The sequence below is a fragment of the Copadichromis virginalis genome, linkage group LG6 (genome assembly GCF_057382275.1).
Source record: "Copadichromis virginalis isolate Kocher_CV1m ecotype Utaka linkage group LG6, C_Virginalis_male_GT1.1, whole genome shotgun sequence".
Taxonomy (NCBI): Eukaryota; Metazoa; Chordata; class Actinopteri; order Cichliformes; family Cichlidae; genus Copadichromis; species Copadichromis virginalis.
The window spans coordinates 1705724-1722379 of record NC_140623.1 but is presented as its reverse complement, the minus strand read 5'-3'; the positions used below and the strand labels follow the sequence as shown (position 1 = coordinate 1722379).

The 16656-nt window shown below is 38.9% G+C and overlaps 1 protein-coding gene across 1 annotated transcript; it reads right to left on the bottom strand.

Annotated features, from left to right (window-relative positions):
• Positions 1–6960: 6960 nt before the first annotated feature.
• LOC146706890 (uncharacterized) lies at positions 6961–16197 on the bottom strand. Its single transcript, XM_085458184.1, has 12 exons — positions 16087–16197; positions 14832–15188; positions 14515–14739; positions 13488–13841; positions 11800–12009; positions 9621–9878; positions 8752–9012; positions 8378–8638; positions 8161–8242; positions 8007–8067; positions 7228–7451; positions 6961–7143 (listed from the first exon to the last, which is right to left on the bottom strand). Exons 1-12 carry the CDS (start codon positions 16193–16195, stop codon positions 7080–7082), a joined length of 2466 nt encoding a protein of 821 aa, XP_085314310.1. The 5' UTR covers positions 16196–16197; the 3' UTR covers positions 6961–7079.
• Between the last annotated feature and the right edge of the window lie 459 nt (positions 16198–16656).

Genomic DNA, 16656 nt, shown 5'->3' with positions numbered 1-16656 from the left:
CTGAAGGCTTTTCAGTGAGTTTTTTCGACATCCTGATAATAATGAATTGCAGTCGTCCAGCCTGGAAGTAATAAATGCATGAACTAGTTTTTCAGCGTCACTCTGAGACAGGATATTTCTAACTTTAGAGATGTTGCGCAAATGGAAGAACGCAGTCTTACATATTTGTTTAATATGTGCGTTGAAGGACACATCCTGGTCAAAAATGACTCCAAGGTTCCTCACAGTTTTACTGGAGGCCAAGGTAATGCCATCCAGAGTAAGAATCTGGTTAGATACCATATTTCTAGGCTTTTCAGGGCCGAGTACAATAACCTCAGTTTGACCTGAATTAAGAAGCAGAAAGTTAGCGGCCATCCAGGTCTCTATGTTTTTAAGACATTCCTGCAGTTTAACTAATTGGTGTGTGTTATCTGGCTTCATGGACAGATAGAGCTGGGTGTCATCTGCATAGCAGTGAAAATTTATGCTATGTCTTCTAATGATGCTGCCTAGGGGAAGCATGTATAGTGTAAACAGAATTGGTCCTAGCACTGAACCCTGTGGAACTCCATAATTAACCTCAGCGTGTGAAGGGGACTCTCCATTTACATGTACAAATTGGAGTCTATTAGATAGATATGATACAAACCACTGCAGTGCAGTACCTGTAATACCTACAGCATGTTCTAATCGCTCTAATAGGATATTATGGTCAACAGTATCGAACGCTGCACTAAGGTCTAGCAGGACAAGCACAGAGATGAGTCCACTGTCAGAGGCCATGAGAAGATCATTTGTAACCTTCACTAAAGCTGTTTCTGTGCTGTGATGAGCTCTGAAACCTGACTGAAACTCTTCTATTAAGCCATTCCTCTGCAGATGATCAGTTAGCTGTTTGACAACTACTCTTTCAAGGATTTTTGATATGAAAGGAAGGTTGGAGATTGGCCTATAATTAGCTAAGACTGCTGGGTCTAGAGATGGCTTTTTGAGTAAAGGTTTAACTACAGCCACCTCGAAGGCCTGTGGTACATAGCCGATTATTAAAGATAGTTTGATAATATTTAAGATCGAAGAATTAATTAATGAGCAGTTTTGCAGGAATGGGGTCCAAAAGACACGTTGATGGTTTGGAGGAAGCAATTATTGAAGTTAACTCAGAAAGATCAATTGGAGAAAAAGAGTCTAACTTAACATCAATGGTACTAAAAGTAGCTGTAGATAATATTACATCTGTGGGATGATTATTGGTAATTTTTTCTCTAATGATAAAAATTTTATTTGTGAAGAAGTTCATGAAGTCATTACTAGTTAACGTTAAAGGGATGGTTGGCTCAAAAGAACTCTGACTTTTTGTCAGCCTGGCTACAGTGCTGAAGAGAAACCTGGGGTTGTTCTTATTTTCTTCAATCAGTGATGAATAGTAAGATGTTCTAGCTTTGCGGAGGGCTTTCTTATAAAGCAGCAAACTATTTCTCAAAGCTAAATGATGATCCTCTAAATTTGTGACACGCCATTTCCTCTCCAGTTTACGAGTCATCTGCTTTAGGGTACGTGTTTGAGAATTATACCACGGAGTCAGGTACTTCTGATTTGAGGCCTTAGTTTTCACAGGAGCTACAGTATCCAGAGTCGTAGGTAGTGAGGAGGTAAAATTATTAACAAGATAATCGACCTCTGTTGGAGTAGTGTTCAGATAGCTGCTCTGCTCTGTGTTGGTACAGGGCATTGAAGATGATAACAGTGGGTGGATTATATTCTTCAACTTAGTTACAGCGCTTTCAGAAAGACATCTACTTTGATAAAGTCTACTCTCCACTGCTGTGTAATCAATTATTGTAAATGTAAATGTTATCAGGAAATGATCAGACAGGAGAGGGTTTTCAGGAAACACTGTTAAATGTTCAGTTTCTATGCCATATGTTAAAACAAGTGTGATTAAAGTGGTGGGTGGGTTCTTTTACATTTTGAAAGAAGCCAATTGAGTCTAATAACAGATTAAATGCCATGTTGAGGCTGTCATTTTTAGCATCTACATGGGTGTTAAAATCACCCACAATAATTATTTTATCTGAGCTGAGAACTAAATCAGATAAAAAGTCTGAGAAATCAGAGAGAAACTCTGTGTAAGGCCCAGGTGGACGATAGATGATAACAAGTAAGACTGGTTTCTGAGTTTTACAGCTGGGGTGGACAATGTTAAGCATCAGGCTTTCAAGTGAATGTAAAGTCTGTCTTGGTCTTTCATTAATTAATAGGCTGGTGTGAAAAATTGCTGCCACACCGCCCCCTCGGCCTGTGCTTCGAGATTTCTGGTAGTTAGAATGACTCGGGGGTGTTGATTCATTTAAACTAACATAATCATCCTGCTGCAACCAGGTTTCTGTAAGGCAGAGTAAATCGATTTGTTGATCAATTATTAAGTCATGTACTAACAGAGACTTGGAGGAGAGAGACCTAATATTTAATAATCCACATTTCACTGTTTTACTCTTTGGTTCAGATGTGGATACTGTATTGTTCTTTCTTTGTAATTGTTTATGTTTAAGTCTTTTTTTTGCTGGTTTTTAGTTTGTTTTTGTCTTTTTGGAAGCTGACACAGTCTATATGGGGTTTTTTTTTGGGGGGGGGGGGGGGGTAGCAGGAGGAGAGAAGCTGCAGAGAGGCGTGTAAGACTGCAACTCTGCTTCCTGGTCCCAACTCTGGATAGTCATATTTTGGGGGGTTTAATAAATTTGTCCATATTTCTAGAAATGAGAGCTGCCCCATCCAAAGTGGGATGGATGCCGTCTCTCCTAACAAGACCAGGTTTCCTCCAGAAGGTTTGCCAATTATCTATGAAGCCCACATCGTTTCTGGGACACCACTCAGACAGCCAGCAATTTAAGGAGAACATGCGGCTAAACATGTCACTCCTGGTCTGATTGGGGAGGGGACCAGAGAAAACTACAGAGTCCGACATTGTTTTGGCAAAGTTGCACGTGATTCAATATTGATTTTAGTGGCGTAACCGGGTGTCATTACTGCCGACGGGAATTATGATTTTACTGAATTTACGTCGCCTGCTCTGGCCCCTGGAAGACAATTGACCATGGTTGCAGGTGTGTCTAGCTTCACATGTCTGAGAACAGAATCACCAATTACCAGAGTTTGACCCCCTGTGTGGGGAAAAACGGTTAGACACATGAACGGGTTGGTGGTGTACCTGGGGCTTCTGTTTAGGACTATGCTTCCTCCTCACTGTCACCCAGCCACCCTCTTTCCCCAGTTGCTTGGGGTCTGCCGGGGAACAGCTAGCGGGGCCTACGCTATCTTCGGCTGCACCAGCTACAGGGGCCTGGCTAGCTACGGGTGAATGAAGGGTGCGAAGCCGAGTCTCAGTAATCAGTAATCCTGGCCTCCAGAGCTGCAAACATGCTACATTTGTTACAGATATATTACTGCTAAAGGAGGCAGAGGAGTAACTAAACATCTGACACAATGAGCAAGAAAGTGCAGGAGGGACAGGTGAAGTAGCCATGGTGCTAACGAGTCGACTACGAGCTAAGCTAGCGAAACAGTACAGAGTAGGGGTGGGTTTTAATAATTGATTCATCGATTAAAATCGGGCAGCATGGTGGCATGGTGGTTAGCACTGTTGCCGCACAGCAAGAAGGTCCTGAGTTCAATTCCACCATCAGGCCAGGGTCTTTCTGTGTGGAGTTTGCATGTTCTCCCCGTGTTTGCGTGGGTTCCCTCCGGGTACTCCGGCTTCCTCCCACCGTCCAAAGACATGCAGCTTGTGGGGATAGGTTAATTGGAAAATCCAAATTGTCACTAGGTGTGAATGTGAGTGCGAATGGTTGTCTGTCCCTGTGTGTTGGCCCTGTGACAGACTGGCGACCTGTCCAGGGTGTACCCCGCCTCTCGCCCTATGACAGCTGGGATAGGCTCCAGCGCCCCCCGCGACCCTGAAAAGGATAAGCGGAAGCGAATGGATGGATGGATGGATGGATTAAAATCGATTCTGGCTTGGACAACGTGATATCAATTCATTAAAATCCTGAATCGATTTTTCTTATATAAATGTATTTTGCCCAAAATGCCAGAATCTCAGGTGAAACGTCATAAAATTTCAACAACCACCAAACATTTAAGACAGTAAACGAGAGCAGGTACACGGCTTCTGCACAAAGACGTAAACACACAGCGTGGACCCGCGGATCAGAATCAGTGAGATGTCGCCTTTCTCACCCGACGGCACAGACACAGTCAGGGCTGAAACCCGACAGCTCGCTGATTCTGATGTTTCGGTGGGTCCGCGCTTTGTGTTTACATCCTTTTTGCGCTGATTCTAAAGTTGTTAGTTTTATCTCTCTCCAAACAATATTGACCGAACCAGCAGCAAAAGAAGATCCAAACTATGCTTCACATAAACATCGTCATGGATTCACTCTGACTTTTGCTGTTTTGCTTCCACCACGATAAAATCACACTTCATGCACAGCTCTCTCTCTCTCTCTCTTTCTCAGTGTACTTCAAGAACAGCTTCCCATCTAAAAATCTGTTTTCTGCATCATTCGCTTGCTTGTTACACACAAGACTACCGTTATTTACAGCGCTGTCAGGCCGCTGTTTTTTTTTCTTTTTACATACAGTACTTCCGAAAAGAAAACCTAATTTCTGCCGTTCAATACTGAACAAATTTAAACTTTTTAAAATTATGCAAAATGCAAAATGCTTAGCCGTGTCTCTAATAAAACCGCTGTAACTTCAGAGGTAATGTTCATAAGTTGATTAATGATTTTCTTTCGTTTTTGATGTACTGCAGAATATTTTTATAAAATCCCAGGCCAGGATAATTAGTTTCATGTTTTTCTGTGTTTTATCTTCAGCTACTTTGACACAAAGGCCTCTGCTGTAATGCTCACACCTTTTGATAAAGTCTTGCGAGTGTCAGCTTCCTTTTTATAGATACAAAAATATGTAAATGTACTGATCTGAATTATAATATTTCTAACTGTCTGAGGCAAATTTTCCCAGATTCAAATCAAATTGAATTGAATCGAATCGTGACTGAATCCATTCGGGACCTTGTGAATCGGAATCGAATTGATTCTAGAAATCAGTGACGATACCCAGCCCTAGTGTGAGTAAGGAAGTAGAAAATATCAAACACACCAATACAACACCAGAGGCCTGAAACACTGATAAAACACGTTTTCAGTTTCATGTTGTCTAAACTAAAAGGAGTCTGTGTGACATGTAGTCTCAGTTTCCTGTTCTTAGCTGACAGAAGCAGCACCTGGTGTGGTCTTCTGCTGCTGTAGTCTGTCTGCTTCAAGGTTCAGTGTTCTGAGTATTCAGAGATGCTCTTCTGCAGATCTTGGTTGTAATGAGTGGTTATTTGACTCGCTGTTGCCATCCTATTAACTTGAGGCAGGTTGTACATTTTCCTCTGAGCTCAACAAAACCCTTTCTCGCTGCTCACTGAATATTTTCTGTTTTTGCAACAATCTTCTGTAAACTCTAGCGATGCATGTGTGGGAAAATCCCAGCAGATCAGCAGTTTCTGAAACACCAAGACCAGCCCCCTCATGTTCAAAGTCCCTTAAATCATCTTTCTTCTTTCTTCTTCATTCTGATGCTCAGTTTGAACTTCATTGATGTCTTTATTGTATCTCCATGTCTAAATGACTGAGTTGCTGCTATGTGATTGGCTGATAGTCTTACGTGTCAGAAACATTATGCAGGGTGAACAGACAACCTTTGATAAAGTCTCGAAAGTGTCAGCTTCCTTGATACAAAAATATGTAAATGTATCGATCTGAATTATAATATTTCTGACTGTCTGAGGCAAAATTTCCCAGATTCAAATCGATTCGAATTGAATTGAATCGTGGATCGAATTGATTCGGGACCTTGTGAATCGGAATCGAATCGATTCTAGAAATCAGTGACGATACCCAGCCCTAGTACAGAGACAGTGAGTGAATACTTTGGCTATAAATTAGGTAGTGAGTACACAGAAAGTGTGCTTCGGATGAAGTACGTGAAGATTATACTATGAAAAAAGAATGTATTTAAAAGTTGTTAATTAAATTGTTAAGCAATTTGACTGACATGAAAAATCTTCATACCATCAAGGTATTTCCAAAAGTGCTACTATAATTTATTGTAATATATCTGAAAACAAATAGATGATAAATTCCTCTTGTAAAACCTTGACCAAATGAAACATGGTGCTCATGATGAATAAGATTTTCATACCAGATCACTCAAGGATAGTTGGGACTATGTAGGGAGTGTTAAAGGGAGAGAGCTTGCTGATTTGATGATAAGAAATATGATAGACATATCATTTGTGTACAGGACCAGGTGAAAGGAAAGAAAGATCAGATAATGTAATGAGTTCAAAACTGGAAATTAAAAGAGTGATGTTGTATGTTGTTAGTGCATTTGGACGCCGGTTAGAACGAGAGATATTCTGGAGTAAGTTGGATGAAATGGTGGGAATTTTCTCCAGTGGGTAGAGTTTGGTGATTGGAGAGGAGGTGACGAGAAGGTGTTGGGTTGATATACTGTTACGGGGGAGAAATGCAGAAGGACATCTCTAGAAGTGAGTATATTAGAGGGACAGCTCAGGTTGAGCAGTTACAAGAAAAAGTTAGAGAGGTTGAGATGGTTTAGTCATGTGCAGAAGAGGAATAAAATGAAGCTGCCCGGCAGGAGTAAAGAGGAAGACCTCAGAGGAGGTTCATGGATTACTGACGGAAGATATTCAGAGGGTTGGTGTGACAGAAGGGAACGCATGGGATAGGATGAGATGGAGGTAGATGATCTTCTGTGGTGAGCCCTAAAAGGATTAAATGATACAGCTATTAATACTACTGCCAAAGGACCTTCTAGGAAGTACTGATATATTTATTTTTAAAAAGGAAATTGAATTTTCTTTAATTAATTAAATTACAATAATTAAATTACATCAGTTACGAAAAATATTTTATTTTGTAATTATTATGTGTTTGTGTACAAATCCTGAATGGCTGTGGTTATGTTGTGAAGTCATTATTTGTTTTGTTTTTTAAGACACTTTGAGCAAACCACAGAGTCGTTGTTCATGAACGTTTGACTGTACTGTACAGTGTAAATGTATCGTCCCCATTTCCTTGACATCTTGTTCTGTGAAGGGAAAAAAGGATTTACATGATCAGTTTCTAATCAGATGTTTCCTTTAATTGTACGGCAATGAAAACTGTTTCTCACCCTTGGGCTCTACTGGAATTGTCACATTTGACAGCAGTGTATTCAGCTTCACTGGCCTCTTCATCTTTGTGTCCGTATAGCTGACCTGGGCCGATGTTGGAGTACAGAGCGTCTCCCTGATTCTGAGAGAAGTGGATGGTGCTGTAGTGAAGGTTATCCTGGTGACCTGATGGTTCTCCTTCTGCTACAGCTGACGGGGTGTCGTACACTGGATCCATGTTCACCTGATGAAACCAGAACTTGATACTTACTGTAGAAATACTTCAATAAGTATCGAGACTTTCTGGGGTTTTTTTTAATTGATTATGGTCAATACTTCTTTTTTGAAAAAATATATATTTAGACCACACAAGGTTTTAAAAATAATCAATGTGATAAACTATGTCAGAATTAACATGTTAGAGGATTAGAGTGGTTAGATACTTAAAATATTAGTACCTACATTTAAGTGATGATCTGTTTAGTGGTATTTTCAAAAAAGAAATCCAATATTCTTAAGTTCTTTTTGATTATTCAATTCAATTTGACCTCATCGGCCTGTTCCATTTATTGCCACAATGCAAAACAAATTAGAAATCCCATTGCACTGCATTCTAATATGTGTTGCTCATATTGATCAGCAGGGAATGTAGAAATGCAGGAAAACATATTGTGCTGAGATTACAATGCTCCAAAATAACTTGGCTTTATTTAAGATAAAGCTGTCACTCCAAGGTTACAGCTTTATTTTAAGGTGTGTTTTTAAAGTGTTTTTCTTTCACAGTGGAATACTTTCTCACCTGTTCTTCACTGGAAGGTTTCTCTCCATCTTTACTCTGTTGTGTGAACCACTTACATTTTCTAAATAGGAGACAAGAATTCAATGTAACAGCACATTTATGTATCAAAGAGATGACAGACTAATTGATTCATAAGAATCACAGAACTGCTCACCTAATGCACAGGAAAACCATGACCAGTGTGATAGCAAGGAAAACAGCAGTGATTGTACCAGTAACTGCTGCTTTCCGTGTACCTGAGAAGTCATAAAGGATAATAGAAACAAATCAGGAACATCAGAAAATTCTTATACATGACTACACACTTAAAAGGTGTTCACCTGCATAGAGACCATTCTCATACTAAAACCATTCAAAAACCTCTAACTCACTTGCTACAGTAATCAGATGTAAGGTGGACCTATGTTGTCCTCTTGAGTTCTGGGCGTTACAGTAATAACTCCCACTGTGTTCAGTTCTAAATTCAGTAATAGTGAAGTTCTGTCCCAATGCTTTTGATGAGTCTTCGCCTTCCTTGTACCAGGTGTAATTAGCTTCTGGGTTAGCATCACTGCTACAGGTCAGAGTCACTGAACTGCCCTCCACTATCTCAGCAGAGGGACTCACTGACACAGAGGGAAACTTTGGAGCATCTGGGAAAGAACAAATATATATATATATATTTGAGAGAGAGCGAGAGAGAGAGAGAGAGAGAGAGAGAGAGAGATACATAGATACTTGAAGTGAAAAATCGAATTTTACTTACACTTAACATCTATGAATCGAGAATTTGAGGTTATCTGTCCATACTGATTCTCAGACTTGCATGAGTAATTCCCGCTGTCCTCTGAGCTGATGGCAGTGAAATGATAGATGCTTACTGGACTTGCAAGCAGGGTTTGGTTCCCCTTGTACCAGGTGTGTTTAGCTGCTGGGTTAGCATCACTGCTACAAGTCAGTTTGACTGAATCTCCCTCCACTATCATACCAGAAGGTGTCATTAACACAACTGACGTATTTGGACCATCTGCAAGATAGATCACAAATTTTAGGTAGATTGTGTGTTGCAGGACGTGGGGCAAGGTATTGTGATAAACCCCTTTGAAACATTCAAATAAAATTGTAAATTGTATTATTTTTTAACTGCTTCTTCACGAGCTGTTACTGCTCAGTGTGTCCTAATGCATGACCAGGACTGAACTACCAGCCATCCAGGACCTCTACAGACAGGAAGGCCCTCCAGGTCGACTCTGATCCCAGCCACACACTGTTCATGCTCCTGCCAGGAGGTACAGGAGCATCCACACCCACATCAGCAGATTCAGGGACAGTTTCTAACCACAAGCCATCAGGCTACTGAACTGCTCAAAGTATTTTTACAGTAGTTTAAGTAATTTCTATTTATTTATTCTGCTGTTGTTATATTTTTATATTTTTTCTTTATTTATATGCATTTTCTTTTATTTTTGCCTTAATTACTTTATCTGCTATTTTGCTGATTATAATGTGCAATGTGCCACCTTCATATGACAAAAAAAACTTGAAACTCAATGTTAATAATGACAAGTATGAAGAAGGTGGGCATCATATGGACTTCTTTTTATTTTGCATTTACATAAATAATTCTTTACTCACATTTTACATTAATGAAGATAAATTCAGATATCCTCCTTCCCAGCACATTTTCAGCTGTACAGTAATATTCTCCAGAATCAGAGGGTTGGATGGACTGGAAGAACAGCTGTTTTTCTTTACTGACCAGTATTTGAGCCTTCCTGTACCAGGAATACTTAGGTAATGGGTTAGCTTCACTGCTGCAGGTCAGAGACACTAAACTGCCCTTAATGATGTCACCAGGAGCCGTCCTCATCACTGAGGGAACCTTTGGAGCATCTGGACAACAAAACATACATGAATGTGTTATTAGCCTTTAACTGTGTGTCACTGTCCAGAGTGATGATGGTTGAGCTGCACCAGCTGCTGGAAATTCTGTCGCTTGTGCCTGTTTTTAATAACTGTGAAAAGATGCATACTATAATTTCTTCTACAGAGTATTTTGGCGTTGTCACTCATCCTGGTTAACAACAAATAAAAATGAAAGAAACATAGTATTTTCTAACTTCATACTATAAACTCATCAGCAATACACAATCTCAACCAGTGTTGGTCAAGTTACTTGAAAAAAGTAATCAGTAACTAATTACTGATTACTTCCCCAAAAAGTAATCCCGTTACTTTACAGATTACTTATTTTCAAAAGTAATTAATTACTTAGTTACTTTTTAAAAACACGATTTACAACCTGAATAGGTGATAAAGCGATAGATCTTTCAGCCCAATTCTACTTTTTCTGCATAATCCATCATACAAAATGTAATCAAATGGAAAAGTCTCTTTTTAAAACTTGTTTTATTAGTTTTAAGCTTTTAACTTTATGCATCAAGCAAAAATTTAATTATATGCAACATTCTCTGACTTGAATAAATTAGTTTAACATTTAAACCTATTTTCTAAACATTCCAGCACATAAAATAAAATATTTTTTGTGTTTACACTCAGTCTTTCAAATAGATTCAAGTAAAACACAGCAGAAAATAAATAAAGTCAAAGACTCAGCGGTCCTGTTGCTCTATTTTCACCTGTAAAGCAGGACTGCGGTAGGCGGAGGGTTACCCTGGTGCAGGTGTGCCGCGGTCAGTTGAAGAATCCGCGAGTTTCTCTGTGAGTTTCCCATTACGTCATTGCGCACTCGGTGCTTGCTTGGAAGTTTAGGGTTTTAGTTTTCTTCCCACGCACGATGGACGCTAATGTTTTTGTCACTTTTTATGGAATCAAACTCAAAGTAAGGTCAGTACTTCCACGCTTTAAACACTGCACGCTCATACTCTCTTCCACAATTGATATGTGATCCATTGTTGATCTGCACACAGCTGTTGTCACTAACGGCGCACTGGCTTACGTCACTATCGTGAGACATTCTCGCAAAAAATCACGGTTTTAGTAACGCAGTAACGCAGCGTTCCTACGGGAAAGTAACGGTAATCTAATTACCGTTTTTGCAATAGTAATCCCTTACTTTACTCGTTACTTGAAAAATGTAATCAGATTACTGCCCATCTCTGATCTCAACAAAAGTGAACACATACCTAGAGGCAAAATAAACCTGCTACAGGAAGCCAGTGCCATAAGTGTACCAACAAACACAACACAGTCGAGTCGCTGCCAGTCTTATCTTTACTAAAGATACAAATATGAGCAGCAAGAGTGCATGAACAAATTTTGCTGGAATGATCACGTCAAAATAGAAACTGAGTGCTGTGTTTGGAGAAAGGAAAGCACAAGGACAAAAACTGGTCCTCTGCGAAGCAGTCTGATAGTCACATAGGCTGAGCCTTTTTTTTTGCTCAGCCTCAATAACTCTGCATCATCAGTGGACCAATGAACTCTCCATCATCAGTGGACCAATGAATTTTGGATTATTCTCGTAAATTCTACATTAAAATAGCAGTAATTGATATCTGTGAACTAAATCTAAGAAGCAGTTGAGCAGTAAGACAAAGTTGTTTCACTGTTTGATTACAAACAGCCAAAGATAATTTTCAGGATTAGTCAAAGATCACTGGATAAGATGGGTGGATACGATCACTTTAATCATTTGACGTTTTTTTCTTGGTTTCTCTTTAAATATGTTTCATATACAATACTTATCATATTTACTACTTGTACTTTATTCACATAATTTACTCTGTCTGTAATATAACAACTGACGATCAAAGATGATCATTTGTTAAGTGGCACTGTGAAGTAAACTCACACACTGGGTTAGAGCGGTGACCCTCGTAAGCACAGGAGTAGCTGTCGGGACCATCAGCATATTTTGTGTATAAGGAAGAAGATTCTCCAAGAATTTCCTCTTCATTCTTATACCAGACAAAGGATGAATGACCAGAAGGAAAACAGCTGCTCTGACAGATCAGCTGTGGGCCAGTGGAGGACCAAACCACCTGTACCTGTATATCTGGATCTGCAAAGAAAAATGTCAGAATTTACCTGACTTAGATCCACCGTTAACAGGTTGCTTTTAAGTATGCAGTAGAATATTGCTCTGTATAAGTATTACAAGCAGTGTTGGGTGTAATGTGTTCCAAAGTAACACTTTACTGTAATCACATTACATTTGTCAGTAACACATTCATGTATTCTTTCTGCTTGCACTACAATCAGCTGATTTTCGTTCATGTGCAAGAACTAGGGCTAGAACTAGAACTAGAGCTGTCAACGTTGACACTTTGATGCGTTAGCGCCGCATTAACGCCCGTTAACGCCGCATCATGATTAACACGATTAAAATTTTTAACTCAATCAACCCATTTGGAGCGCAGAATGACTCAAAATCCTTCAAATGTCTCTGTCACTGCATTACGAGCAGTTTGTTCAAAGTTTCTCCATTCTGTGCTCCAGATGGGTTGATTATATTAAAAATTTTATTCGTGTTAATCGTTATCATGCCGCGTTAACGTTGAAAGACCTAGCAAGAGTGAAAAAGATGATAGAGGGGTTCTGAAACTTTTCAACTTTTTCAACTTTTCAGGAACAGAGATATAGGCATTACTTTTATTTTTATGCACAATATTAGAAAAGTGCAATGGTAAACTGAAAACTGCTCCAGGAAAGAAACAACTTCAACCCAGCAGCCAGAACCTGTAAATCAGCATCAGAATTAAGTTTCTACACATATGAAGAATGTGTCTTGGTGTCATGATGCGAAAGAAAGTGGTACAGAAATAGAATACAGACTATATAAAATATTAATATAATAAATATGAATATAAGTGCACACAACAGAAATATGCACTATCTACCTAAAGATATTAGAATGCAAATCAGTGTAAGCATGTAACGGTTATGAGCAGTATGAGGAAGGAAACTGTTCTTGTAACAAGAAACAAAGGCACTGATGGGCAGTCAGGCTTGCACCACTGTAGCCTAACCTTCATTTCTGCTTGCATATGTTTCTACAGTAGAACAACTGAGGCAATGGCTTTGAAGTATTGCTAGGCTGTTTTTCATCTTTGTTTTTTGGTTTTGAGGGTATTTTGATGTTGTTTTGTTTTGTTGTTGGGTTAGTGTTTGTAAACACTAAAAAAAACGGTATGTGTGTCCTCATAAGGACAGAGATTTGTGTTGGTATGTGAAACTGTAGCCTAAGATTCAAAGTGTTGACTGGTAATAATGTGGCAGTGTGTTTTAGTTCATTTTACAGAGTGACGTGAAATTAATGGACTGCATTACTTTTAAGAAACGTAACGAGTGACGTGTAATACATTGCTTTTTTTTTTTTTTTTTTTGTAATAACGACCCCAACACTGATTGTAAGTTTACTAAGAGGATATATGGTTGTCATTCACATACAATATAGACTATGTACATGTTGAAATTAACACTGCACTATACATAGTATAGGGTTATAATACAGATAAATACTTATTAGTCAGTCAGTACCTGTGACAGTCAGAGTTGTTCCAGGTGAAATGTTCCCCCATTGAAACGATTGCGTTGTGAATTTGAAGCGGTATTCTGCAGAGTCAGTCTTTCTCAAGTCACTGATTCTCAGAGTGGAGCGTCCTTTCTCTCTTTCAAGGAGCTGAAAACGATCTGCATGCTGGGAGTCTTTACTAGGGTCCCATAGCAGAAAGTGAGTTCCCAACCAATAACTACGATCAGGTCTGAACCAGAATTTTGACACAACAGGATCTGTGTGATAGTATGTGCAAGAAATGTTCACTGATGAGCCTTTGAAGGCACAGATTCTTCTTTCAGTGTAATTCACTCTGTTGCAGTACTGATAATAGCCACCTGAAAAACAGAATTCTTTTTACGATCGCCATGAAAATACAGTTTTGCATACATTTACTGTCTTTGAACAGTCTTCTCCATGTTAAAGATATCTTACTACAGTACATTAAGGAACAGATGCACATAATAAATATTGCATCAGCGCAATCTGGGTTCTGGCATTTGAAAAATACTGTCTGTATTTAAAAAGACAGCACAGAGAAAAGACAGCGTTCATGAGGTGGGAACACATTTCTACGGGGGTCTTTGTCAAGGCGGAAAATACAGGGAGAATATTCAAATCAGGTACACAAACTTATTTACTAATGTTTGTTACACACAATTTACTGCTGACACACAGAATAAAAGCATGGCTTAATTTTTGTCTGCTCACAATTCCCATTTGGCTCATTTAGGAAATCTGGCCGTGAAACAGCATCATATCCTGCTGAGACGCTTTGTACTAATATGGGGAAAATGCATTTTCTCTTATATTCTGTTAAGATAATATTTTATTAATGCTGTACTGCCCTTACATATTTTTTTTATTACGTTCTGCTTAAAGATGATGTTCAGTTTTGATACTTTTCAGATCCAACTAATCACAAACAGCTAGGAAACATTTAATACACATCCCAAACAAGAGCTTGGGTTCTCAGGAGAGTATGAGTGGAAGACTGTGGCGTATACTCACACACAGAAGGAGAAGGAAAGGTCTCATGTGGCTTGATAGCACAAGAAATGCTGTCTCCAGAATAAAGGTAGCCTGAATAAAGTGATTCTGTTGAAGTCATGTGTCCATTCTTGTACCAGATGTATGAAGAATGATGAGGAAGGCAACTGCTGTGACACTGCATCTCTAATTTGTTGCACCAATAAGTAAGGCATTGAGATGTGTGAATCGTCTGCACTTTTACACCTGGATTAGTAAAATGCAATATAACAGACAGTGAAATTCGCTGCACTGTTTCATAAATGTTAAGAATTTGATCCAACAGACAACAGTCTTACCTGTTACAGATAAACTGACTCCAGGTGAACCAGTATAGGTCCCCCCTGGCTGGTTTGTTATGAGCTTTAATCTGTACACAGCTGAGTCGCTCTCTCTCAGGTCTGTGATTCTCAGAGTGCAGTCGTTCGTACCACAGTGATACCAAACACGACCTGCATACTTTGAATCTATTCTAAGATCCACAGGTTCAACATTGGGCACATAAATGAACCAGAAGATATTCTGAACTGTGGTATTGATGCTGTTTATTCTTGGTGGGTATGTGTAGGTGCAGTGCATTACCACCGTCGATCCTTTAATGGCACAGATCTCAGTAGTAGTAAAAGTCACTTCCCATTCTCTCCAACTGTGCGCCACTGAAACATCAGAAACCACAGTCAAGATTAGCATAATTTTAAACGTCAAAATTGTATTTTGTTTTCATCTGAAGTCACAAAACTTTCTCCACAAGAAATATTTGAATACATAATGCAGACTTCAAACTGAGACAATACGGTTTGGTCTCTCAAAGATAAGCTGGATATTCCTAATGCACATGTCTCAGTAATCCATCCATATATTAATAATGACTGAGAAAACAAATGTGGGAAATTTGACTCTGTGTTTTGGGCATTCCTGGCTGCTGGAGAATTTCCACCTGTGATATGGATGGGAAAATCCTAAATGCTAACAGTTAGAAGGGCGTGTCGTGTCTTTGCTTGGTTGGTTTCCCATGTTCGTTGAAGCGTGGAGCTGCTGAAGAAATGTGAAACTCTTCAGCATCAGACTGTGATGTCTTGATAATATGAATTTTGCTAAATGTTCCAGAAATAGCACATTGTAGTCAGAATACCATTGCACAAACTGAAACAACAAATACACAATTCAAAAAGGAAATCTTAACTATGGAAAAAAGTTTTAAAGAAAATTTACAAATTTACTTTGTGTTTGTGGTGAACAGGTAAAAACTGTTCACTACATTTTACATTAAATATTTCATTTTCTTAATTGAAAGGTTTCTATAAAAAGAACATGTTCACTTTATGTAAGACTGGAAATAATTCCTTGTTGCTTTATATTTAGCCTGAAACCATCACTATTCTTATTACGTGCAAGCAGTTTAACCATCTCTGCAGGAAGTTCCGGTTATTTAATGAAATAATTACATTAAAGCATACAGTGTTCCAGGATGATGTCCAGTAAGTAAATATACTTACAACAACTATAATAACTGTACTAAAGACGTAAGAAGTGTATTTAAAAGATGTTCAGTACCTGACATGGACAGAACGATGAGAACAATCCCACTCACAGCTGTTGTTACACTCATAGTCATTCTGTTCGTCTCACTGTTAGAAAATGTCACATGGTCAGAGCTGCACATGAGATATAATCCACATAATGATCTAAAATAAGACATAGGACAGCAAACATGTGACCGTTGTGGTTTCAACACATTAATAAGACAGCTGTCAAAGTCTGTCCGAGCTTACTTCCTCTTTACCAGCCTGTAATATTTGAATATCCGGACATTCCCAACATGAAATTAAAACTTCTCATAAGCAAAAAAGAAAGTTCAACTTTGAGGCTGATGATCATTGCAGTAATGAAACTTTAAAAAAATAGAGTGCACTATCCACTTGACAGCTTCTTCTGTTTCCTGATCAGCAGATCAGGACTCAGAGATACTGCGACATGTAACTCTTCATTGACTTGAATTTAATGTGGTGTGCATAATACATGAGACATCTATAGTGGTGTGATGTGTTTGTGTTATTTCATTAATTCTTTAAAGTCATACAATGTGAATTATTTGTCCCAGACAGTGACAATGCACTGTCAGCA

What these genes read in the sequence shown, in the direction of transcription:
- LOC146706890 (XM_085458184.1), bottom strand. Translation starts at nt 16,195, where the DNA reads ATGTGCAGCTCTGACCATGTGACATTTTCTAACAGTGAGACGAACAGA. An exon ending in CTTTCCTTCTCCTTCTGTGT is followed by an intron (nt 13,842 to 14,514) that starts GTGAGTATACGC and finishes TCTGTTTTTCAG; the next exon opens with GTGGCTATTATCAGTACTGC. An exon ending in AACAACTCTGACTGTCACAG is followed by an intron (nt 12,010 to 13,487) that starts GTACTGACTGAC and finishes TTTTCTTTGCAG; the next exon opens with ATCCAGATATACAGGTACAG.